This window comes from Monodelphis domestica, chromosome 5 (assembly GCF_027887165.1).
Source record: "Monodelphis domestica isolate mMonDom1 chromosome 5, mMonDom1.pri, whole genome shotgun sequence".
Lineage (NCBI taxonomy): Eukaryota > Metazoa > Chordata > Mammalia > Didelphimorphia > Didelphidae > Monodelphis > Monodelphis domestica.
The window spans coordinates 299515390-299534314 of record NC_077231.1 but is presented as its reverse complement, the minus strand read 5'-3'; the positions used below and the strand labels follow the sequence as shown (position 1 = coordinate 299534314).

Sequence of the window (18925 nt, the reverse complement as noted above, 5' to 3'; positions counted from 1 at the left end):
TGAAATCAAAACTACATGAGAGTTGATTCCAGCATCTGCCTCATTGTTTTCCCCTCAAATATACATTCAATGAGCCTTATTGGTTGCAATATTCTCCCCCAGGACCTAATGGGGCTGGCCATTGCACAAGAGAAAGGAGAATGGATCTAATAGCAGTTACGATTTATTGAGGTAAAAATAAATTCTGCATCTTGAACCTGCTGTCATGTCCAGCTTCCAGCCAAGTTGCATGAAGGCTTCAGAAAGATTACTTGGTGCAAGGTTAAACACTTAAAGCAGGCAGAATAAGGGAGAGGCTAGGTTTAATTGTCCATGTAGTGACCTTGAGGTAGATACGCAGAGAATTAAAAAGTTAATAGTCGAGTAATGTAACTTTCTCCATATCCGAGCAAGTATCTGCTGGGATTTACAACATTATTCAGGGATTTGACTTGGCCTTTATGAGCACTTCCATGAGACTAATGCTTATGTAATTTTTCAGCGGTCAGGAAAATAAGTCTCCATTAATGTGGGCATAAAGATATCTGTTCTCGAAGCTCCTTCTGGAAAGGAACAAGTTTCAAAAGAGAGAATTAAGCTGAAGCTTTTTAAAAAAAATCTTCTTTGAAAAATGGAGAGGATGTGACAAAGAACTCAGAGTATTCAACTGTAGGTTCCAATCTTGATGCTGACATTTACTAGCTAGCTGCATGACTACATGACCAAAACCTTAAACAACTCTCTAAGTCTAGGTACAAGTGGATCAAATGCTAGACTTGGAGGAAAGGACCAAGAGTTCAAAACTTGACTTTGCTGTTTGCTACCCTGTGACCCTGGGCAAATCATTTTACCTTTCTGTGGCTCAGTTTCCCCATCTGTAAAAAAAGAGAGAACAGGACTGGATAGATTCTGAAGTCTCTTCCAGTTCTAGATCTATGACCCTCTAGACTATAGTAGATGAAGAAAGTTCTTATATCAGCAAAAATACCAAATCCTTGAAGTGAAAAGTTAGGCTACCAAATAATGATGATATATGTATATAAGTGTATGCACATATATATGTATATGTGTGTGCATTTGCGAAAATCCCTAAGCTTTCATCAATTCTACTAAGCAGCATCCATTTTATGGCTTTCAGAATCCTTTGACAAAAGTACCTAATAATGCTGGCCCCCAGGGGGCACCAGCCTCTTAGTAATGGTCGTCACCTCCAGGAATAACCTTGGCTTCCTCCAATTGGATTTACAGAGAAGTCTCCAGTGGCATCCGGTAGTCCAGAAAGACCTCTGAGGGCTTCCTGAGGTCTTCCCTTGGCTTCTCAAATGGAACCTAGGCCGTGGTCCAGGCTGAATTCTAAAGGACTGCCTTCTTCCTCCCCAGCCCCCTTCCCACAAGCTGAAAGGTTCATGAGGTCCAGGCTATCCTATCACTGGCATTGCTTCTCTTGACCAAAGTGCCATTCTGGGTTCTCCGATAAAATACTTTCAGTAAAGCAATTACTTCTTGTTTTGAGTGTTGGGAGAGGAGCAAAGGGGAACAACTCCAGATAGAATCCTATATAGATATAGATTTTTAGTGAGAAGGAACATTATAGGTCATAGGACTAGGGTCTGGAGCTAGAAAGGGATTCAAGGAGCATGTAGTTCAACTCCTTCATTTTACAGATGAGAAAATTGAGACCAAAGAAGTTAATTAACTTGCCTAGGGTCACCTGGGTAAGAATTTGAATTGAGGTCCTGGGACTCCAAATCCAGGTTTTCCCTCGCTGCCCCAGACTCCCTCTCCCATGTACTTGGTTTTGAAAATTAAGTATTTGAAAACTCTTGGTTGGATCTTGGTTGGAAGCCAGTAGGGAACCTGATGTTCTTTGATGGGTCAATACTGAAATACCCAAGTTAATCTGGGAGTGAATGGGGAAAGGATACATGAGGGAAATTTAGGCAATGCAAAACCAAAAGTTATCAACAAAAATTTATTTCTTTTTTAGAAAAAGACGGAGAGAACTTTTATTCAGTAGATGCTTCAGGAAGGGCTCCCTGATTTACAGAAAGTTGTATTAATGCATCTGTCATTATGATGGAGCTTTTGGCCCAAAAAAGTCAACTCTAAGTATAGAAAAGGCAGGTGAATCCATAGCATTGATCCCTGTCCAATGAATTACTCTGTTTTACATGGTTCAAAGTTAGGCTTTTATTTGGTTTTAAATTAAAAAAATAAATTTCATTATTAAATAGTGAAATGAATCTAACTAATGTTTACATAGTAGCTTACTTAGGAATATACCACCAGAGGAAAAATTATGGTGTATGCCACCCAAACTAAAATCTTTTTAATGTTAGTTTTGTTTTGTTTTTTAAGTCCACAGTGGCATAATTCAATTAAACTGAAATGCAAAGTCTTAAATGTATACAATGGATGTTGGAAGTAAACCACTCAGTCTACTGCAATCTGAAACTAATTTCCATGTCAAAGATAGTCATTCCCAATACTATACCACAGTGCTAATGTCATCAGCTTCATCTGCTTTCTTTTGCCTGCTTGGCAGGGATTTCAAGTATTCTAGGTGCCTCCTGGCATCCTCTTGATTCTGCCGTACATAGTATACCACGTAGGATATCACCATGGTGAACCAGCCAAACATGGTGACCAGCATGGCATAGTCGGTAGTCTTTTTGGGGAGGTTACAGAGGTCAGCGTCATTGGCAGCATTAAGGAAAGGTCTCCCGGCATGTTCGTCTAGCACGGAAGTCTTACAGATGACATTGTTAGCTGTCTCGTGGTTAGATGCCATGCTCTTCAGGACCTGCTGTAAAGTACAGTCACAGTGCCAGGGATTGTTGGCGATTCTGGCCCTGGCCTTCAGGTTGTTGAAAGCATTTTTGTGAACACTCTGAATGCGGTTGTCAGATAAGTCCAGCGTCTGTAGGGTTTCAGCCACCCCCTTGAAGGCGTGCTCATCTATAAATTCGATTCCATTTTTGGACAAATTGAGAACTCGGAGTTGATGCAAGTCCTTAAAAATCTCATTGGGGATGGATGTTATCTGATTGGAGTCTAAGTAAAGGAGGACTGTTTCGGGAGGAAGATCTCTGGGGATTTCCTTGAGGTTCGCATTGCTACAGGTGACATTTAAACCTCCAGAGGAAGAACAAAGACAGCCTTTGGGACACATACTGGCTGAATGAAAGCACAGTATCATGAGGACAAAACTTTGTAAGAGGAGACACATGGAGAGGGAGCGAGTTAACCACAGGTCTACCAAATGCATGCTGGGACGTCAGCATAATCACAAGCCCATTCCTCATTTACCCCGACAAAGGTGGCAAAGGGTCCAGCCCAAGTCAAAAGAATGCCTCCTTGCTTTAGCTGTTGGGTCAATAGTCTGGCTTCAACATATGTGTGTCCTCCTTGCTCTCCTCCTCCACATGGAGACTCCTAAAGAAAAAAGGAGGCAAAGGCAATTAGTTCATTTTGGAAGACAGGATCACAAAACATAATCAGTATAAAGCTAGAAAGAACCACAGAGATCTAGAGCTTCCTTCATGGCTTGGGTCAAGTTCTTCCTTCTTCCTACTTTTCTAGTTTCCTTACATTTTTCTACCTTTCAGTTACTCTGAGTCTCAGCTACTGGTTACTCCTCAGATGTTATGGTCCATCTCCTTGTTCTGTGTATTTGCACTGGCCACCCTACCCCACCTTTTGTCCTCTTCCATGCCCCCTACCTCCCTCTGAGGTTACCTTTTATTTATACTATATGCATATTTATGCAATTATTTATTTTTAAAAACCCTTACCTTTCATCTTAGAATCAATATTATGTATTGGTCTCAAGGTAGAAGAGAGGTGATGGCTAGGCAATGGGGGTTAAGTGACTTGCCCAGGATCACACAGCTAGGAAGTGTCTGGGGATAGATTTTAACCCAGGACCTCCCATCTCTAGGCTGGCACTCTATACACTGAGCCATCTAGCTACCATCTGAAATTAGATATTTACCCCCCCCCCCCCCATTAGACTATGAACTCCTTGAGGGCAGAGACCATGTTCTTGCTTTTGTCATTCTTAATGCTTTGCAGGGACAAGCACATAGTAGGTGCTTAATAAATGCCTATTACTTAATGAATGCTTATGGATTGGTTAATTGATCCGCTTTTCCACCCCAATCCCAATTTTACAGATGAAGAAACTGAGGCTAAAGAAATTTAAAGAATTAAACCTGAAAGTTCACATGGATAGAGCCAGAGATTCAGCTAGGTGGGAATACAGACACAGTGCTTGACTTAATAAGTTAGAAAGACAGAAGGATTTGAATCCTGCCTCAGACACAGCACTTGTATGACCCTGGCTAAGTCTAATTTACCTCTCATAGTCCCAGTTACCTCATTAGGGAAATGGGCACAGTTATAGTATATACCTCATGGGGTTATTGCAAAATCGAATGAGATAATGTATATAAAGTATTTTGCAAACCTTAAATTTCTATATAAAATTAGCTATTATTATAATGAGTAATAATTAATAATTACAACAAGTTCCCTTCATTCCAGGACTAGAACTCTGTCCACTGGAGAATTCTGGGAGGTGGATTCCATTTGAGAATGCTCCAAGGCAGCTGGTATTCTATGTGAACTGAAATTATGTAGGTGATTTTCAGAAGTGTCAATGGGAGTTTTCCTATATGAATCTCTGGTGGCCAAGAGAATTGTCAATAAAGGACAACATTTATGAGTTCTATTGCCTTGGTTAGAGTCCATTACTGTAGGCACTTGTGGTCTCTCCACCATTGCTTTCCATGTCCTGTGAATCTCCAAAATCCAACAGTGAAATTTAATTACAAATCCCTCCCTGCTACCCAGCATCCTCCACTTCTCCCAATGGCCAATACATATGCCAATAGCCTTTAGCCTTATGTTTTGACAGCAATGAGAAATCATACTAATATTTTGTGGTTAATAATCACAGCAAGGAATACTTTGTAACTGTTTAAAAATATATATATATGTATACATATATATATATATGAATCTTAAAAAAGGTATTTTCAGTAAGGAAATGAATGAACAAATGATTAAATGAATTAAAAAATGAATAAAGGGAGTGGATGTCTCCAGCATTTAACACTAATATTCACATTAAGTTATCAGCAGCATATACTAAACGAGCCTTTCCCTTGGGCTATTAGCTTTTTTTTAAAAACCCTTACTTTCTGCCTTAGAACCAATACTAAGTATTTTACTAAATAGATAAATATTTTACTAAGTATTGGTTCTAAGGCAGAAGAGCACTAAATACTAAGCAATGGGGGTTAAGTGACTTATCCAGGGTCACATAGCTAGGAATTATCTGAGGTCATATTTGAACCCAAGATCTCCTGTATCTAGGCTTGGCTCTCTACCCACTGTGAAAGGGGAATTCTTTGTTATCTTTGTCAATTCTGAGTTTGCGATTGTAAAAATGGGAATCCTTTATTCTCTTTGCCTAGTTGGGGTTAATACTTTGGTTAACAATAACTTAAGTACCCCCTACTTAGTACCACTAGATTGTGAAGACAGGATTAATTCTCCTTTGTTTCCCTTTTGATTAAATCAACACAAGCTTGAACCAGGTGGAAGAGCTCACAAACCACATGGAGAATTCACACCCTCAGAAACTCAATCAGCCAGAAAACTGTGAACCCTTTTGATGAGAATTCACACCTCCAGAAATTGAGAAGTGGATCCCACAGACACTGCCACCCTGGGCAGTGCTGGGCAATTTGGAAGCTATGATTGGCCCTTATGAAGAGGGGAAGGGACAAGAAGCCACTATAAAAGGCCCTGAATTTCTGGGGCTGGAGAGGTCAGCTTCAAGAGAAGCTTAGCTTCAAGAAGGAAGTTGGCTTAAGAAAGAAAGTTGGTCTTAGGGGTCACCTTCAGCTGGAGTCATCATCTTGACCTGCTTCTTGGAGGGAACTTGGGAGAGATTTTAATTCTGGTTGAAGGTCAACAAGTTCTGGCTGAGTGGAGCACCAGAGCAATATTTAGTTAGATAGGTGAATGTCTTCCCTACCCTTTTGTATTTCTTTACTTTCACTCTTTCTACCTCCTTTGTAAATAAAAGCTATTAAAGGTCATTTTGACTTTGAGCAATAATACTTTGAATCAGCACCACCATTATTATTTATTATTTTCATATCTCTTAGTCAAACCATTTAATTTTTAATTCCTACACCACTGAGCCACCTAGCCTCCCCCCCCCCCAAGACTGCTAGCTCTTTCTGATGGCATTCTTTATTGCCAAAGAATCCTCTTGCTTTTCTAAACTATGGATATGGTCTTCTTCCCTAACAAATCTTCAGATATATGAGAGATCCACAAGCCTTTTCAATTTTGTCAGTAATAGGAATTATGTAACATGAGCACTAAGAACCTCTGGCCAGTCAAACTTCAAAGGTAGGCGAATTTTATGTTTTTCCTATTATTAAAAAAAAAAAAGCTATGAATTTCTAATCGTGGCAGGTCCATCCATTTCTCTCCTTGTACCCAGAAGGCAGCTCAAGCTGGGTGAAGTATATTTATGTAGAAATGATAGACAGGGAGGCCCACTGGAAAGAGGAACCACTCTAAGCATCCACAGGATGTGAGGAAGCTTGCAGAATCCTGGCTGCTAGTAGTATTCACACAGGACTGACTCCCCAAATGTGCTTAGCAGCAGGTTGCAGCTGCTGTCAGGGTTCTCCAGCCTCACTTGGTGACAATTCAGGGAATCGTCAGGTAATTTGCAATGGTGTCATGAAATTCACAAAAAGTGCTTTTAAGTCAGTATATAGTTTAATAAATAAGACATATCACCCACTTTTTCTTTAAAGGGCAAGGAGGAAATTTAGAAAAACAAAATGAATGGTAGAGTGGTAGAATTTCTAAACAGTTGGAAATCCTTAGTACATGTGAAGAATGAATCATAGAGGGGTCATCTGGTGGCTCAGTAGATAGAAAGCTAGACGTTGGAGGTCCTGGGTTCAAATGTGATCTCATGTATTTCCTAGCTGTGTGACCCTGGAAAAGTCACTTAACCCCAATTGCCTAGCCCTTACTGCTCTTCTGCCTTAGAACCAATACATAATATTGATTATAAGACAGAAGATAATGGTTGAAAAAAAGAATGGATCATAGAATCACAAAGTTAAAACTGGAAGAGACCTTCGGAATCTTTTTTGAGTCTAACTATTTTACATATGAGGAAACTGAGGCCTAGAAGTTGAGTGACATATATGAGATCACATTTGAACTCAAGCCCTCTTTACTCCAAATACACCATACTGGAAAGCCAGTACCAGGACTGGTATCACAAAGACACATCTTTGTGATTTCAAATCTGATGTTAGACATTTAATAGCTCTGTGACCCTGGGCAAGTCATTTTATCCCATTTTCCTCAGTTTCCTTTTTTATAATATGCTCTGGAGAAGGAATTTGCAAAACATCCCAATGTCTTTGCCAAGAAAACTCCAAATGGGATCATGAGTAATCGGGCATGACTGAAACAAATTAACAACAACAGGCCATAGATAACATGGATTTTGAAAGGGCTCTGGGACAAGGCTCACTCACTGTCCACAGTCCAGATGGCCAAATTTAGGGTCACAGATTGAAAGCCAGAAGGAGTCTCGGAAATCACCATTGTTCATAGAAGAATATACTGAAGCCCAGAGAATTTAAGTGGCTTGCCTAGGTATGATGGGTAGTGATTGGTAAATCCAAGATTTGAACCTGGATCCTCTGATTGTATACCCAATGCTTTCTCTATCCCCATCACCTTAAAGATTGTGGTGAGGACCAATGAGACAGAATGTTTAACTTACTTTGCACATCTTAAAGCACTGTAGAAATGCTAGCTATTATTGTTGTTATTATTGAATCAAGTGAAAACTCACACATAGACTACACAGCACACTGATTAGATAGGTGTTATCCTTCCTATTGTATGGAGGAAGAAATGGATGTTTAGGAAAGCGCAGTGACTTACCCCAAGTCACACATTTACTAAAATGGCAAACTCAGGTCAGGAAGCCAGGTTTTCTGACTTCACAAACAAGCCTCTTTGTGTCCTGCCCAAACATTTTAGAAATCTCATGGTGGGATCACACCCCACCTTTGTTATTCTCCTAAGCCAGTATCTTGTCCAGGTGTCAGCTTGAGAAAGATATGTCAGAAATCAGGTTTCCAAAGGGAAGAACTGGAGGGTCACATTGCTAAAGAAACCTCTCTGAAGCAGGGAGCCTGGCATTGGGACTGACACTGGTCCCTGAATCATCCCCATTTTTATAGATTATGGGCTTGAGACTCAGGTTCAAGGATTTGCCCTTGGTCATGGAACTAATAATTTCAGAAGCTACCATTTGGGTCAAAGCCTTCTGACTCCAAGACTTGAGTTCTTAAGGGGAGAAAGTAGAATACCAGAGGGGGAAGGGAATAGAGGTGAAGGATAAATAGAAGATTTAATAGAAAATCACTCAGGAAGGCCTTTTTCCTATCTATTTTTCTTTTCTTTTTCTTTTCCTTTTCCTTTTCTTTCCTTTTTCTTTTTTTCTTTCTTTTTCTTTTCCCTTACTTTCTTTTTTAAATCCTACCTACCAGCTTCAAATCAATATTGTGTAATGGTTCCAAGGCAGAAGAGCAGTAAGGGGTAGGCAAAGGGGGTTAAGTGACTTGCCCAGGGTCCCACAGCTGGGAAGTGTCTGAGACCAGATTTGAACCCAGAATCTCTAGACCTGGCTCTTGAGCCCCTGAGCCATACAGCTGAACCCTCCTACCTACTTTCCCATCACTTATATACTGTGAACTCTTCTCTTCTTTCCTTTTTCCTCTTCCTCTCTCTTCTCTTTTCTCCTCTTTTTTCCCCTCCCATCTCCTCTTCTTTTTTTCTCTCCTTCCCTCCCCTCTCCTCTTCTCCCTTCCCTCTCTTCTCTCCTTTTTCTTTTTTGTTTTACATGAATCTATTCTAAATGATGTCCTTAATCTGGGATCCCTGATGGGCCTGCATATAGATTTCGGGGGGAATAGGGAAAATTCCACATCTTCATATTCACTCCGTTTTAGTTGAAATTGTGCATTTCCTTCAATGCTTTAAACACCTGATGCTAAGAAGTGCTGGGTAAGCAAGGCCAATTTGAAAATGCTGGACTTGAAAAGTTGACATCAATCACTCCTCTATTAACTCATCCCCTTTCATCTAGTCAGGGGTGTGTGGGGGTGGGGTGGGGAAGGAGTGTTAATGACCTTGTTACATGACTCCAGGCAAGGAGGCAAGTTCATTGCTAGCAACATGAGGTCTCTAACCTGAGTCATCCTCAGCTAGAAAGACCCTCCAGGGCTATGTCTCTGGATGCCCTGAGTGGCTTACTCAGTCTGAGACTACCTTAGCCCAGGGTCCCGCAGTCATTGATTGCTCTTGCCCTGTGATTCAGCCCTGGACTGCTCACTCACACTGGCCCCAGGAGGGTCACCTGGCTAGCCTTGCACCGTCTTCAAGGCCCAACACACAGTTGAGTCTTAATTGTATGTGGACTAGTTACCCAACAGAGCACAGAACTATGCTAACAACTCACCTCCTTCACAGCTGACTGATGCTCTGAGTCACAGCTGGGAGGATTCAGTAGGGATGAAGCATTTAAAATAGTCCCCAATCCCAGAAAACAATTAGGGTTGGCATCACCAAGCTGAACATCAACAATAGTTCTGGCAAGTCACCATGTTGAGGCAAAGCTGAGGCTCTCTGCCTGTCCCCTCATCCCATGCTTTTCCCAGGGGAGCTTCCCATCTCTGGTGCCACTGACGCCATGAAAGGGGGAAACAGTATGGGATATGAGGAAGTCATCTTGATTGTAGAAGGAAGGGCGCCAGAGAGGCAGTGTGCTATCTTGGCTAGAAAGCTGACCTCAGAGTCAGGATGACCTGCAGTGGAGTCTCAACGGACACATTCTGGCTATGTGAACATGAGGCAAGTAACCAGTGCTCTCTGGGACTTAGAGAAGCAGAAGAGCACAATGGAAAATGGGCAGCTAGGTGGCACAGTGCATAGAGTGATGGGTATGGAGTCAGGGAGTCTTGAGTTCAAATCCAGTTCCCAACATTTGGTAGCTGTGTGACTCTGGGCAAATTATTTAACCCCTAATTTGTCTCAGTTATTCATCTGTAAAATGGAGACACATTGGAGAAGGAAATGGCAAGCCACTCCAGTATCTTTGCCAGGAAAACTATCCATGGGGTTATTCAGAGTTGGATAAAATTAAACAACAAAATTAACAAGAATCACACTCTAATAGAAAAAATTGGACTTGGAATCAAATCCTACTTCCGCTACTTATTACCTTGAACCATCCCTTCCTTTCTCTAAGCCCATTTCTTATCTATAAAATGAGGGGTTTGGAGTAGATAGCCATCCAAGTAGAAATCTATGCTCCTCTCTTCCCAAGGAAGGTCAAAGACCAGTTCTCACCTCCTTTATTTCCCAGGATTATTGTGAGAATCAAATGAGATAATGAATATAAAGTTCTATGAAAGCTTTAAACAAATTCAGTATGAACAGTAGTTGTTTTAAGGGATTGGTAAGATCAGGCAGAGCCAGTACTAACAAGCTTCAGGAAAGCTGAGTCATCTCTGTGCTTCTAGGAAGCACTTCTGGAGGACTTCAGTAGGGGGGCAATACTAGCAATAATAACACGTTTACCCAGATGAATCCTATGTGTGTCTTAGCACCTATGGTGACCTTGGATAAGTCCCTTCATCTTTGTGGTCCTCAGTATCAACAACTGTGAAATGAAGAGACGATTAGGGTGTTCTGTGAGTTCCTTTTAATTCTAGTTTCAAGGTCCTCTCTGAGACATTTGGGACTACAGTTTGGCCTGTTTCCTAAATTGGTAAGGCTCTACTAGTGATAAAAGACAGGAAGCCACTCAGATGAGACTCACTATGGTAGAAGTAGTGATTGTTTATTCAACAATCTCATGATTCATCCATAATTCCTCATGCTGTACCATTCCCTCTTCCCCTCCCTAGCCAAGACAGTTGCTAGGACGTAGGCCATTCAAGACTGATGTAGTAGGAAGAATCAGAATGACCATAGGAAAGAGAAAATTGAGGCCATGTATACATGACAGCCAGTAGGGGCTAATAAATATTCACTGAATTAGGACAAATATAATTGTGAGAAATAAAATTAGAAATGTAAGAAGTATAAAAATAAGAGGTACCAATAAAGGTTTCTTTTTAAAATTAACACATATGTCAAAAACAGAAAGAGAGGAAGAAAAGAAGGTAGGAAACATTGTAAATATGGCCCAGAGGAAAGAGTATTTTCTCTGTTATCGTAATTTGTGGGTTTGAACTCTGGCTTTGACATTTACTACCTGGGAGACTTTGAACACATCACTTACTTGCTCTGTCTCAGTTTCCTCATCTGTAGAATGAAGATTGAGTGGATTGGTGACCACTGACCTTATTCAGTTCTAAAATTTTAATTCTGAAAAAGAAATCTCTTAAAGGCAGGAAATCATGGAATCCTTAACTGAGAACTCGGAGGAACACTGAAGCTCACATGATCAAGCCCCAGCTCATTTTATAGATAAGGAAGCCAAAACTCATGAAGATGAAATGATTCATTTCGGGCCACACAGACAAAGCATCCTCCATCAGGCACAGTCAGAACCATTCCTACCAATAAAAACCAGAGAATCTATAAAAAGATATTTTTTTGCTAACTAACAATATATACTAGATTAGATTTGTATAATCCAATGTACACATGCAATACAAATATTTACAATGTAAACATACAATATATTTCTAAAACAAATAGATATATTTATACATGAATTTCTCAAGGACAGTCTGGGTACCATTACTGTTTGATCAGAAGAGAGAAGGCAATGCAAAGACCTGGTCATAATTTCTTCACTTTGCCGATGAGAAAACTGAGATGTTCACACAAAGGGTTCACAGAAAAAGGCGAAGAAAGCCATGTCTACATTGATCTGCCCTTCATAAAGCCAAAGATATTAATACCAAAAATCAACTTTTTGATATGCAAAATTCTTTTCATTGCAAAATGAAGTATATTTGTTAACTGCATCTGCCAAGAGTCTATAATATGCACAGTCCTTAATCCAGTCTTGCACAGAAGCCTTGAGGAATAGTAGAAAATATGCTCTAATTGGAGGCAGAAGACCTGCATTCATTTTCCAATTTTACTATTCATTACCACCATGGGACCTTGAGGACTCCTTTCCCCTTCTTTAGGCCTCAATTTTCTCATCTGGAAAGTGAAAGACCAGGGCTTTGCATTGCCTTCTCTTTTCTCATCAAACAACAGTAGAACCCAGACTTGATCCCAGGTCCTCAGGGCTATCAAGAATTTGATCATTGGGGCAGCTACTTGGCTCAGAGGATGGAGACCAGGTCTTGGGTCCAAATCTGGCCTTAGACACTTTCTAGCTGTGCGACTCTTGCAGAGTTACTTAACCCCGATTCCCTAGTCCTTACCCCTCTTCCTCCTTAGAATAAATAATCAGTATTGATTCTAAGACAGAAGATAGGGACATTAAAAAAAAAGGTTGTTCTTCTGGAGCCAGAAGTAGTTATAGAGGACCATCTTTCCCACTCTATCGGCAAACTATCCAAAGTCAGCTGAATTATGGAGGCCAATGGTCTTTCCTTTCCTGTTTTGGATTGAGGTGGGTGAGGAAGATAAAGTGATAGAAATTCATTGTTGAAAGAACTTTAATGTTTGCTCCAATAAAAATAATGCTTTTCTGATATAAAGTGCTTTTCTGATAAGGCTTTTGCAGCATTGGGCAGACATCTATCACTGTCCTCCATAGGTTTCCTGTGAGGTAGATGGGTAGATGAGGTAGTTTAATTCTCCTAATGCCAACAACCTTATAAAAACGTACTTTTACCTCTTTGCATTAGATAATTCAGAAAGGCAGCATAGCATCATGGATACTGAATTGGTCTTAGAGCTGGATTCAAATCCTGTCTCTGACTAGCTAGGTTACTGTAGACAAGTCACTTCTCCTCAGAAGGTGGGAAACTGGCATTTTTAAAGCATCTACTTATGTTCCAGGAATTTGCCAAGTGCTTTACAAATTTAATTCAATGTCCCAGAAAGCTATCTAAGAGAGACTGAGTTATAGTTGCCGATTTTCATTAGTGGGAAAAATTTCCTTGTAGGGGATTCTAAAAACTGAAAAAAATCATGAAAAATAAACAAAAAAGGTCATTGTTTTCCCCATTTGAAATTTCCTTTGTGAAAAGCATTAAACCAATTCTATGATTTAGAACTGAATGAGAAGGAATCTGCCGCCTGTAGTTCCTACAGTGAACAAGCGTTGTTCTTCCCTAATGCCCTCAGATCCTTGGATGACATTTTGAAGATTCCGTCTGCTCATATTCTCCCTGGAAAAGCAGACAGATGAAAAAAGTTTTCTTTTCACCCCAAGTCAGCCCTTCTTGTTTGGCCCTCTGATCCTCCAAGAATGCTAACCAGAGTTCTTTGCTAGTGTTTATATTTACTATTTAGCAGGTTACAAGCTAATTTGTGAGACTTCTTAGGGACCCATCCACCACCTTTTTCATCCCTATTATTATTTCCCAGCAGGTGTTTGTGGCCTTTTCAAATCATGATACATTACTGTGCAAAACAGTGCAATTGAAAGAGCCTGAGATTGAGAATCAAAGAATCTGCATTCAAACCCTGGTCCTTCCATTTACCACCTGAACAAGTAAGCATGGGCAAGTTGTTTATGGTCTTTGGGAGTAGTTTTCTCACCAGCAAAATGGAGATTGGTTCCATAATTTCTAGGACTTTTCCCCATTCTAAATCTATGGTTCCTTAATACTTTCAAAGACAGGTATCTTTGGACTCTAGAGCTGAAAGAGATTTTACAGACATCTGATTCAAACACTAATTCATAGATGAAGAAATAGAACTTTAGTCTGGTGACTTTCCCAAGGTTACATAGCTTAGACATGATAGCTGGAGATCGAAGCCTAGATTTTCGAATTCCAATTCAGAGCATATTCAATTACTCAGAAAACTCATCAATAAGCATTTATTAAGCCCCTCCCTGCTATGAGACACATCCTGGGGAATACAAAGAAAGGCAAAGGCCAGTTACTGCCTTCCAGAAGCTTACATTCTCCTGTGTTGCCCCAATTTGTAACTATACCATCAGAGAGACTATAACACAAGCTGCTTCTGGGATAGCCAGCCCATAATGGATTCAGGTGCTTTGTAGAGTATAAGGGGAGACAATTAGAAATTTTGAAAAATGACTCTGCTTTGCCCCACCGCAAAATTATCACCTTCCCATTTGTTTTTGCAAAGGCTTCCACTGGCAAAATCCTGAAATAGCCAAGCTTATAATAAATAGAATTCTGGGCTAAGTTGTTTCCAGAAAATGCCTGGGATGTGTTTTTAAAGCTCAGAATTACTCTTTCTTAGGAATAATTAGTGAAGAAGAAACCCAGACAATCCTACAATACTAGCACTGGTTTGGAAATCATTGAACTCTATCTTTTCACTTGCAGAATATAAAAAACCGGGGCTGAGAGGTAGGGACCTACAAAAAGGTTCAGGACACTTTCCAGTGATGATACCAGACAAACATGGAATGCTTTAGGTTTTGCAAATCATTTTATACTCAGTGACTCTTTTGATATTTACAACTATCACAAGAGATTGAAACCATAACTATTATTTTCCTTATTTTATTGATGATTAAATGGGGTCCTGGATAGAGAATCAACCTCAAAACTAGAAGAACCTGGGTTCAAATTGTACCTTTGATATATCTTAGCTCTTTGATTCTGGACAAGTTACTGAAATGTTTAGAACTCTAAGGGTCCTGGGATCCCTTTACATTCCTTTTTTAAAGCACCTGTTACATTTCTTTTTTATTTTAATTTCTCTTTAAACTCTTAAAAATTATTGAGGATTCCTTCCCAAATGACTTTTCTTTAGGAGGCTCTATTTATCTTTACTCTATTAGAAATCAAAATGTTAGTTTTATTATCAAAATAATTTTGACCTTATAGATGCCTCAAAAGGATCTCAGGACATCCAAGAAGGATCTGGACTACATCTTGAAAGGCACTGTCATAGGCCACTGCCATAGGCCACAAATTAAGATTGTAAATCGCAGAGAAAGTGTTAACCCTGCATTAGTACTGAGGATTTCCTCACCCAGGAACTGGACACAGGTTCAGTCTTTATCCCTATTACTGATGAATAAACTGAGTCTTGGAGATATTAATGGACTTCCCAGTAACTTCATGGTTCATGGTGATGGAGAATGTAATTGATTTCAAGTCTCTACTGTCTCCAAATTCAAGGTGCTTTTTACTACATGCCACTGCCTCCCTTAACTAGGGCAAGGACCCTGGCTCTGCCACCAACTTCCTCTGTGGCTCAGGGCAAGAGACTATCACAGTTCTATCAGCTATACACTACAGATCATACCTGCCCTGTCTACTTCATAGAATTCCTGTGAGGTTCAAATGAGCTAATGTATGTGAAGCTCTTTGTAAGTTGGAAAATGTGCCATAAATGCAAGTTTTTGTGACAAATGCAGGGACTGTCCATGGTACTAGACTCCAGATATCCTAATCTCTTTCTCCTCTCCCCAATACACTGTTCTTTTTACTATGACATGTATGCTTCAGAAAGAAAATAAATTTCCTTCCTTCTGAATCATATTTCAAACCAAAATTATGAGTCCATAGGGACCTTAGATGTGTGTGTGTGTGTGTGTGTGTGTGTGTGTGTGTGTGAGATGGAGTGATGGATCCCTATGGCAGTCTGGGAAAGCCTACAAGCTCCTTCTCAGAATAATGCTTTTTAATTGATTACCATAAATTATATAGGATTGCAGAGAAAACAATTATGTTGAGACATGTTATGAAAATATATATAAAAACCAAATTATGGGTCCAAAGTTAAGAACTCATGAGCTAGGCTGACCTCTTTCATTTTTATCTGATGAAACTTAGGTTGTGGAGGTTGAGTATATTTCCTAAGGTTATGGAGATAGGATGTAGAAGGGCACCTGGAGTTGGACCCATACTCTGTAGGTTCAACTGTCTGATGCTTCATCTTCTCAAAAGTTTGCTTGTGTATGACAGGGAAGATTTCCAAATGATCCCAAATAGGATCATGACAAGTAGACAGCATTCCTACAAAATGGCCATGACCACATGCAATACTTAGAAGAGGCAATGATGCCAAAGATGGCACATGATTCTATTTCATTGGGAAACTGGTCCTGCCATGCCCTCCTCCTCTCATTGCTTGTGAGGGACACTTTCCTATGCCTGAAATGAGAGTCAGTGACTGACATACAGTTAGATCTCTCTAGGAGATATCAAATAATGCATATTTAATTTCTTCCTCCAACCTAGAATCACTGAAAAAGAAACCCAGGTGAAGAAATTAGTTATTAGTGATCCAACAAGTCAACAGGAGAGTATTCCTCTAAGACACTAAGTGAGAAATTAGTGTGCAGTCAGTATTATGTCTTCTCCCTGATGGTGTCCCCCACCAACCCAGGGAGGCAACATTGGGCTATTGAGTATCAGAAGCTGGGACACCTGGGTTCAAGTACCAACTCCTGGCATTCATTACCTTGATGAACTTTGGCACATCACAATTTGCCTGGGTCTCAGCCAACTCATATGTTAAAATGAAGGCAGTAGACCAGATGGCATCCAATTTCCCAGTGCTAAATCTCAGATCTTGTGATCTAGAAAATGAGGGGTTTGGACTAAGTTCATTGTTTTCAGACTAGAAGGGACCTTAGAAATCTTCCAATAGAAACCTCCTATTTCACAGATGAAGTCATCAAGACCCAGAGAGGTTAATGTCTTGTTCAAGGAAATGCAGGTAATAAATCATAGAGAAGGCTTCTTTTAGTTAAAATCTTCTGTGTTTCAGAAATTCCCCACTCCATTTTTCAAGTGATTTTGACTATGTTACTGAATTACTATTAAAAAATATGTGTTATTCTATTAGTCAATGTATAATAGTCAATATAAGTCAATAAACATGTATTAAGTATTTAGTCTATTTAAGGCAGTATGCTTGGAGTTAGGGATGCAAAATCTAAATGGTTTCTGCCTTAAAAGAGAACACAGCATTCAGATATCCCAAATTTTTAGTTCGCTTTGGAGCTTCAAAGTTTAAAGGCTCACTAAAACTTTGGGATACTTTGTGTATACAAGTAAGAAAATACAAAATCATTTCAAGAGGGAGAGAGAGAATACTTAAGAGCTAGGGAAGGGAGGGGATCAGAAAAGGCTTCGTATAGGAGGTAGTGACTGAAACAAGCTTTGAATAGATGTATGGATTCCAAGAGGTCACTAACCAGCATTCCAAGCATGAGAGACAGTCTCTAAAAAGACCTGGAGAAGAAAGTTGGAATGTTAGGCAATAGGATTATTAGTAGATGAAGGGAAGGAAGAGGCAGTCCCTGACATTTCTCAATTTAAAAGAGCTCTTGTACTAGAAAAAGTTGGGGACCTCTGCTCTAACTATGATTTGTAATACCATTTGAAAGATCTCAATGGTAACCTCTCAGCACCTCAGATATGCAGAAATGAATTGGGTTTTCTGGGACAGAAAGATGTGTGAGTAGACTGAAGGTCAAAATCTGGTTTTTGGTTTATGGATTGAAGGTTCTGCTGAGCATGGTGTTTTTCAATGCTTTTCTTGGGCATTGAGCCACTGTAAAGGAGGACTGTGTAAAATATCTGGACCCAGTGCCCCAGCAAGCTGACAGACGGGCACTCTTGCAAGAACAATCCTCAAATATGCCAAAAGAAAAATCCTACTGCAAACATAGGAAGGAAAGGTTCTGGAGATTACTGATTTAGGAGAGGAATAAAATGTCAGGCTGATCCTGCCTTCAGGAAGATAATCTGAAATTACCCAAAAGATTGCATACACGACAGAGACAATCACTGACTGGGAAGTCTTCCAAAATCCATTGGATCCTTTGGAAATCCAGAAGAGTTCTACCAAGTGGAGATGGCACTCTATGACCTGGTCCAATAAGGCAGATAGCCACTGGATTACATTTTTGGATTTCTAAATTTCACATTAGATATAGGCAGATAAGAATACACACAACAACAACAACAAAGCACAAACAATTGTATCATAAGGAAACTCAAAAGCCCTTTAGTCTGACTGCCATATGAACAAGAATCTACCATAGAACATCCCCCACATATGGGTCATCTAGACTGTTGAAGATGTAGTATGAGGAGGAATCTACCACCTCCAGAGGCAGTCCAATCCATGTTTATATTATTCTAATTTTAAGGAAATTTTTTCTTGACATTGAGCTTATAGCCACTCCTTCCCCAAGTCAACAGCTCTTGTAGAAGTTCACAGCAACACAAATTACAACTAGAAGGGACAGTAAAGGTCAACCTCCTCTTTAATAGATGTTAAATCAAAGTCTAGAGAAATGATTTGTCCAAGGACAAACAAGATCTTGGATCTTAGGGAAGCCAAGGTGGAACAGTGTGCCAGGCCTGGAGTCAGGAGGATATGAGTTCAGACAAGGCTTCAGACACTTACTAGCTTGTGTGGGCAAGTCCTGTTGACTTTCAGTTTCCTCATCTGTAAAATCAGCTTGAGAAAGGAAACTACTCTAGTATCTTTGTCAAGAAAACTCCAAATGGGGTCATGTAGAGTCAGGCATGTCTGAAAGAACTCAATAAGAACAACAATCACAACAATAAACAAGGTGTAGGCTATTTTACAATGTTTACCCATCACTTCTTTCCTGCAAACAGCTTCTTAAGGAATATTCCAGTCTCTCCCCCTCCCATCCATCCTCCATAAAGCTGCTGAAAGGATGTTCCTAAGGCATGGTCCACCCTGATCCGTATATTTCAGTGGCTTTTTT

At 40.0% G+C, this 18925-nt stretch overlaps 1 protein-coding gene across 3 annotated transcripts in view; it reads right to left on the bottom strand.

Annotated features, from left to right (window-relative positions):
• Positions 1 to 1937: 1937 nt before the first annotated feature.
• Positions 1938 to 18925, bottom strand: part of LRRC3B (leucine rich repeat containing 3B) — a 108049-nt gene continuing 91061 nt past the window's right edge. For all 3 annotated transcript variants that reach the window (XM_007505187.3, XM_007505188.3, XM_001369880.4), the window contains exon 2: positions 1938 to 3414. In XM_007505187.3, coding sequence (XP_007505249.1) covers positions 2468 to 3247 — 780 coding nt within the window. In that variant the 5' untranslated portion in view covers positions 3248 to 3414 and the 3' untranslated portion in view covers positions 1938 to 2467. The remainder of the gene's footprint in view (positions 3415 to 18925) is intronic.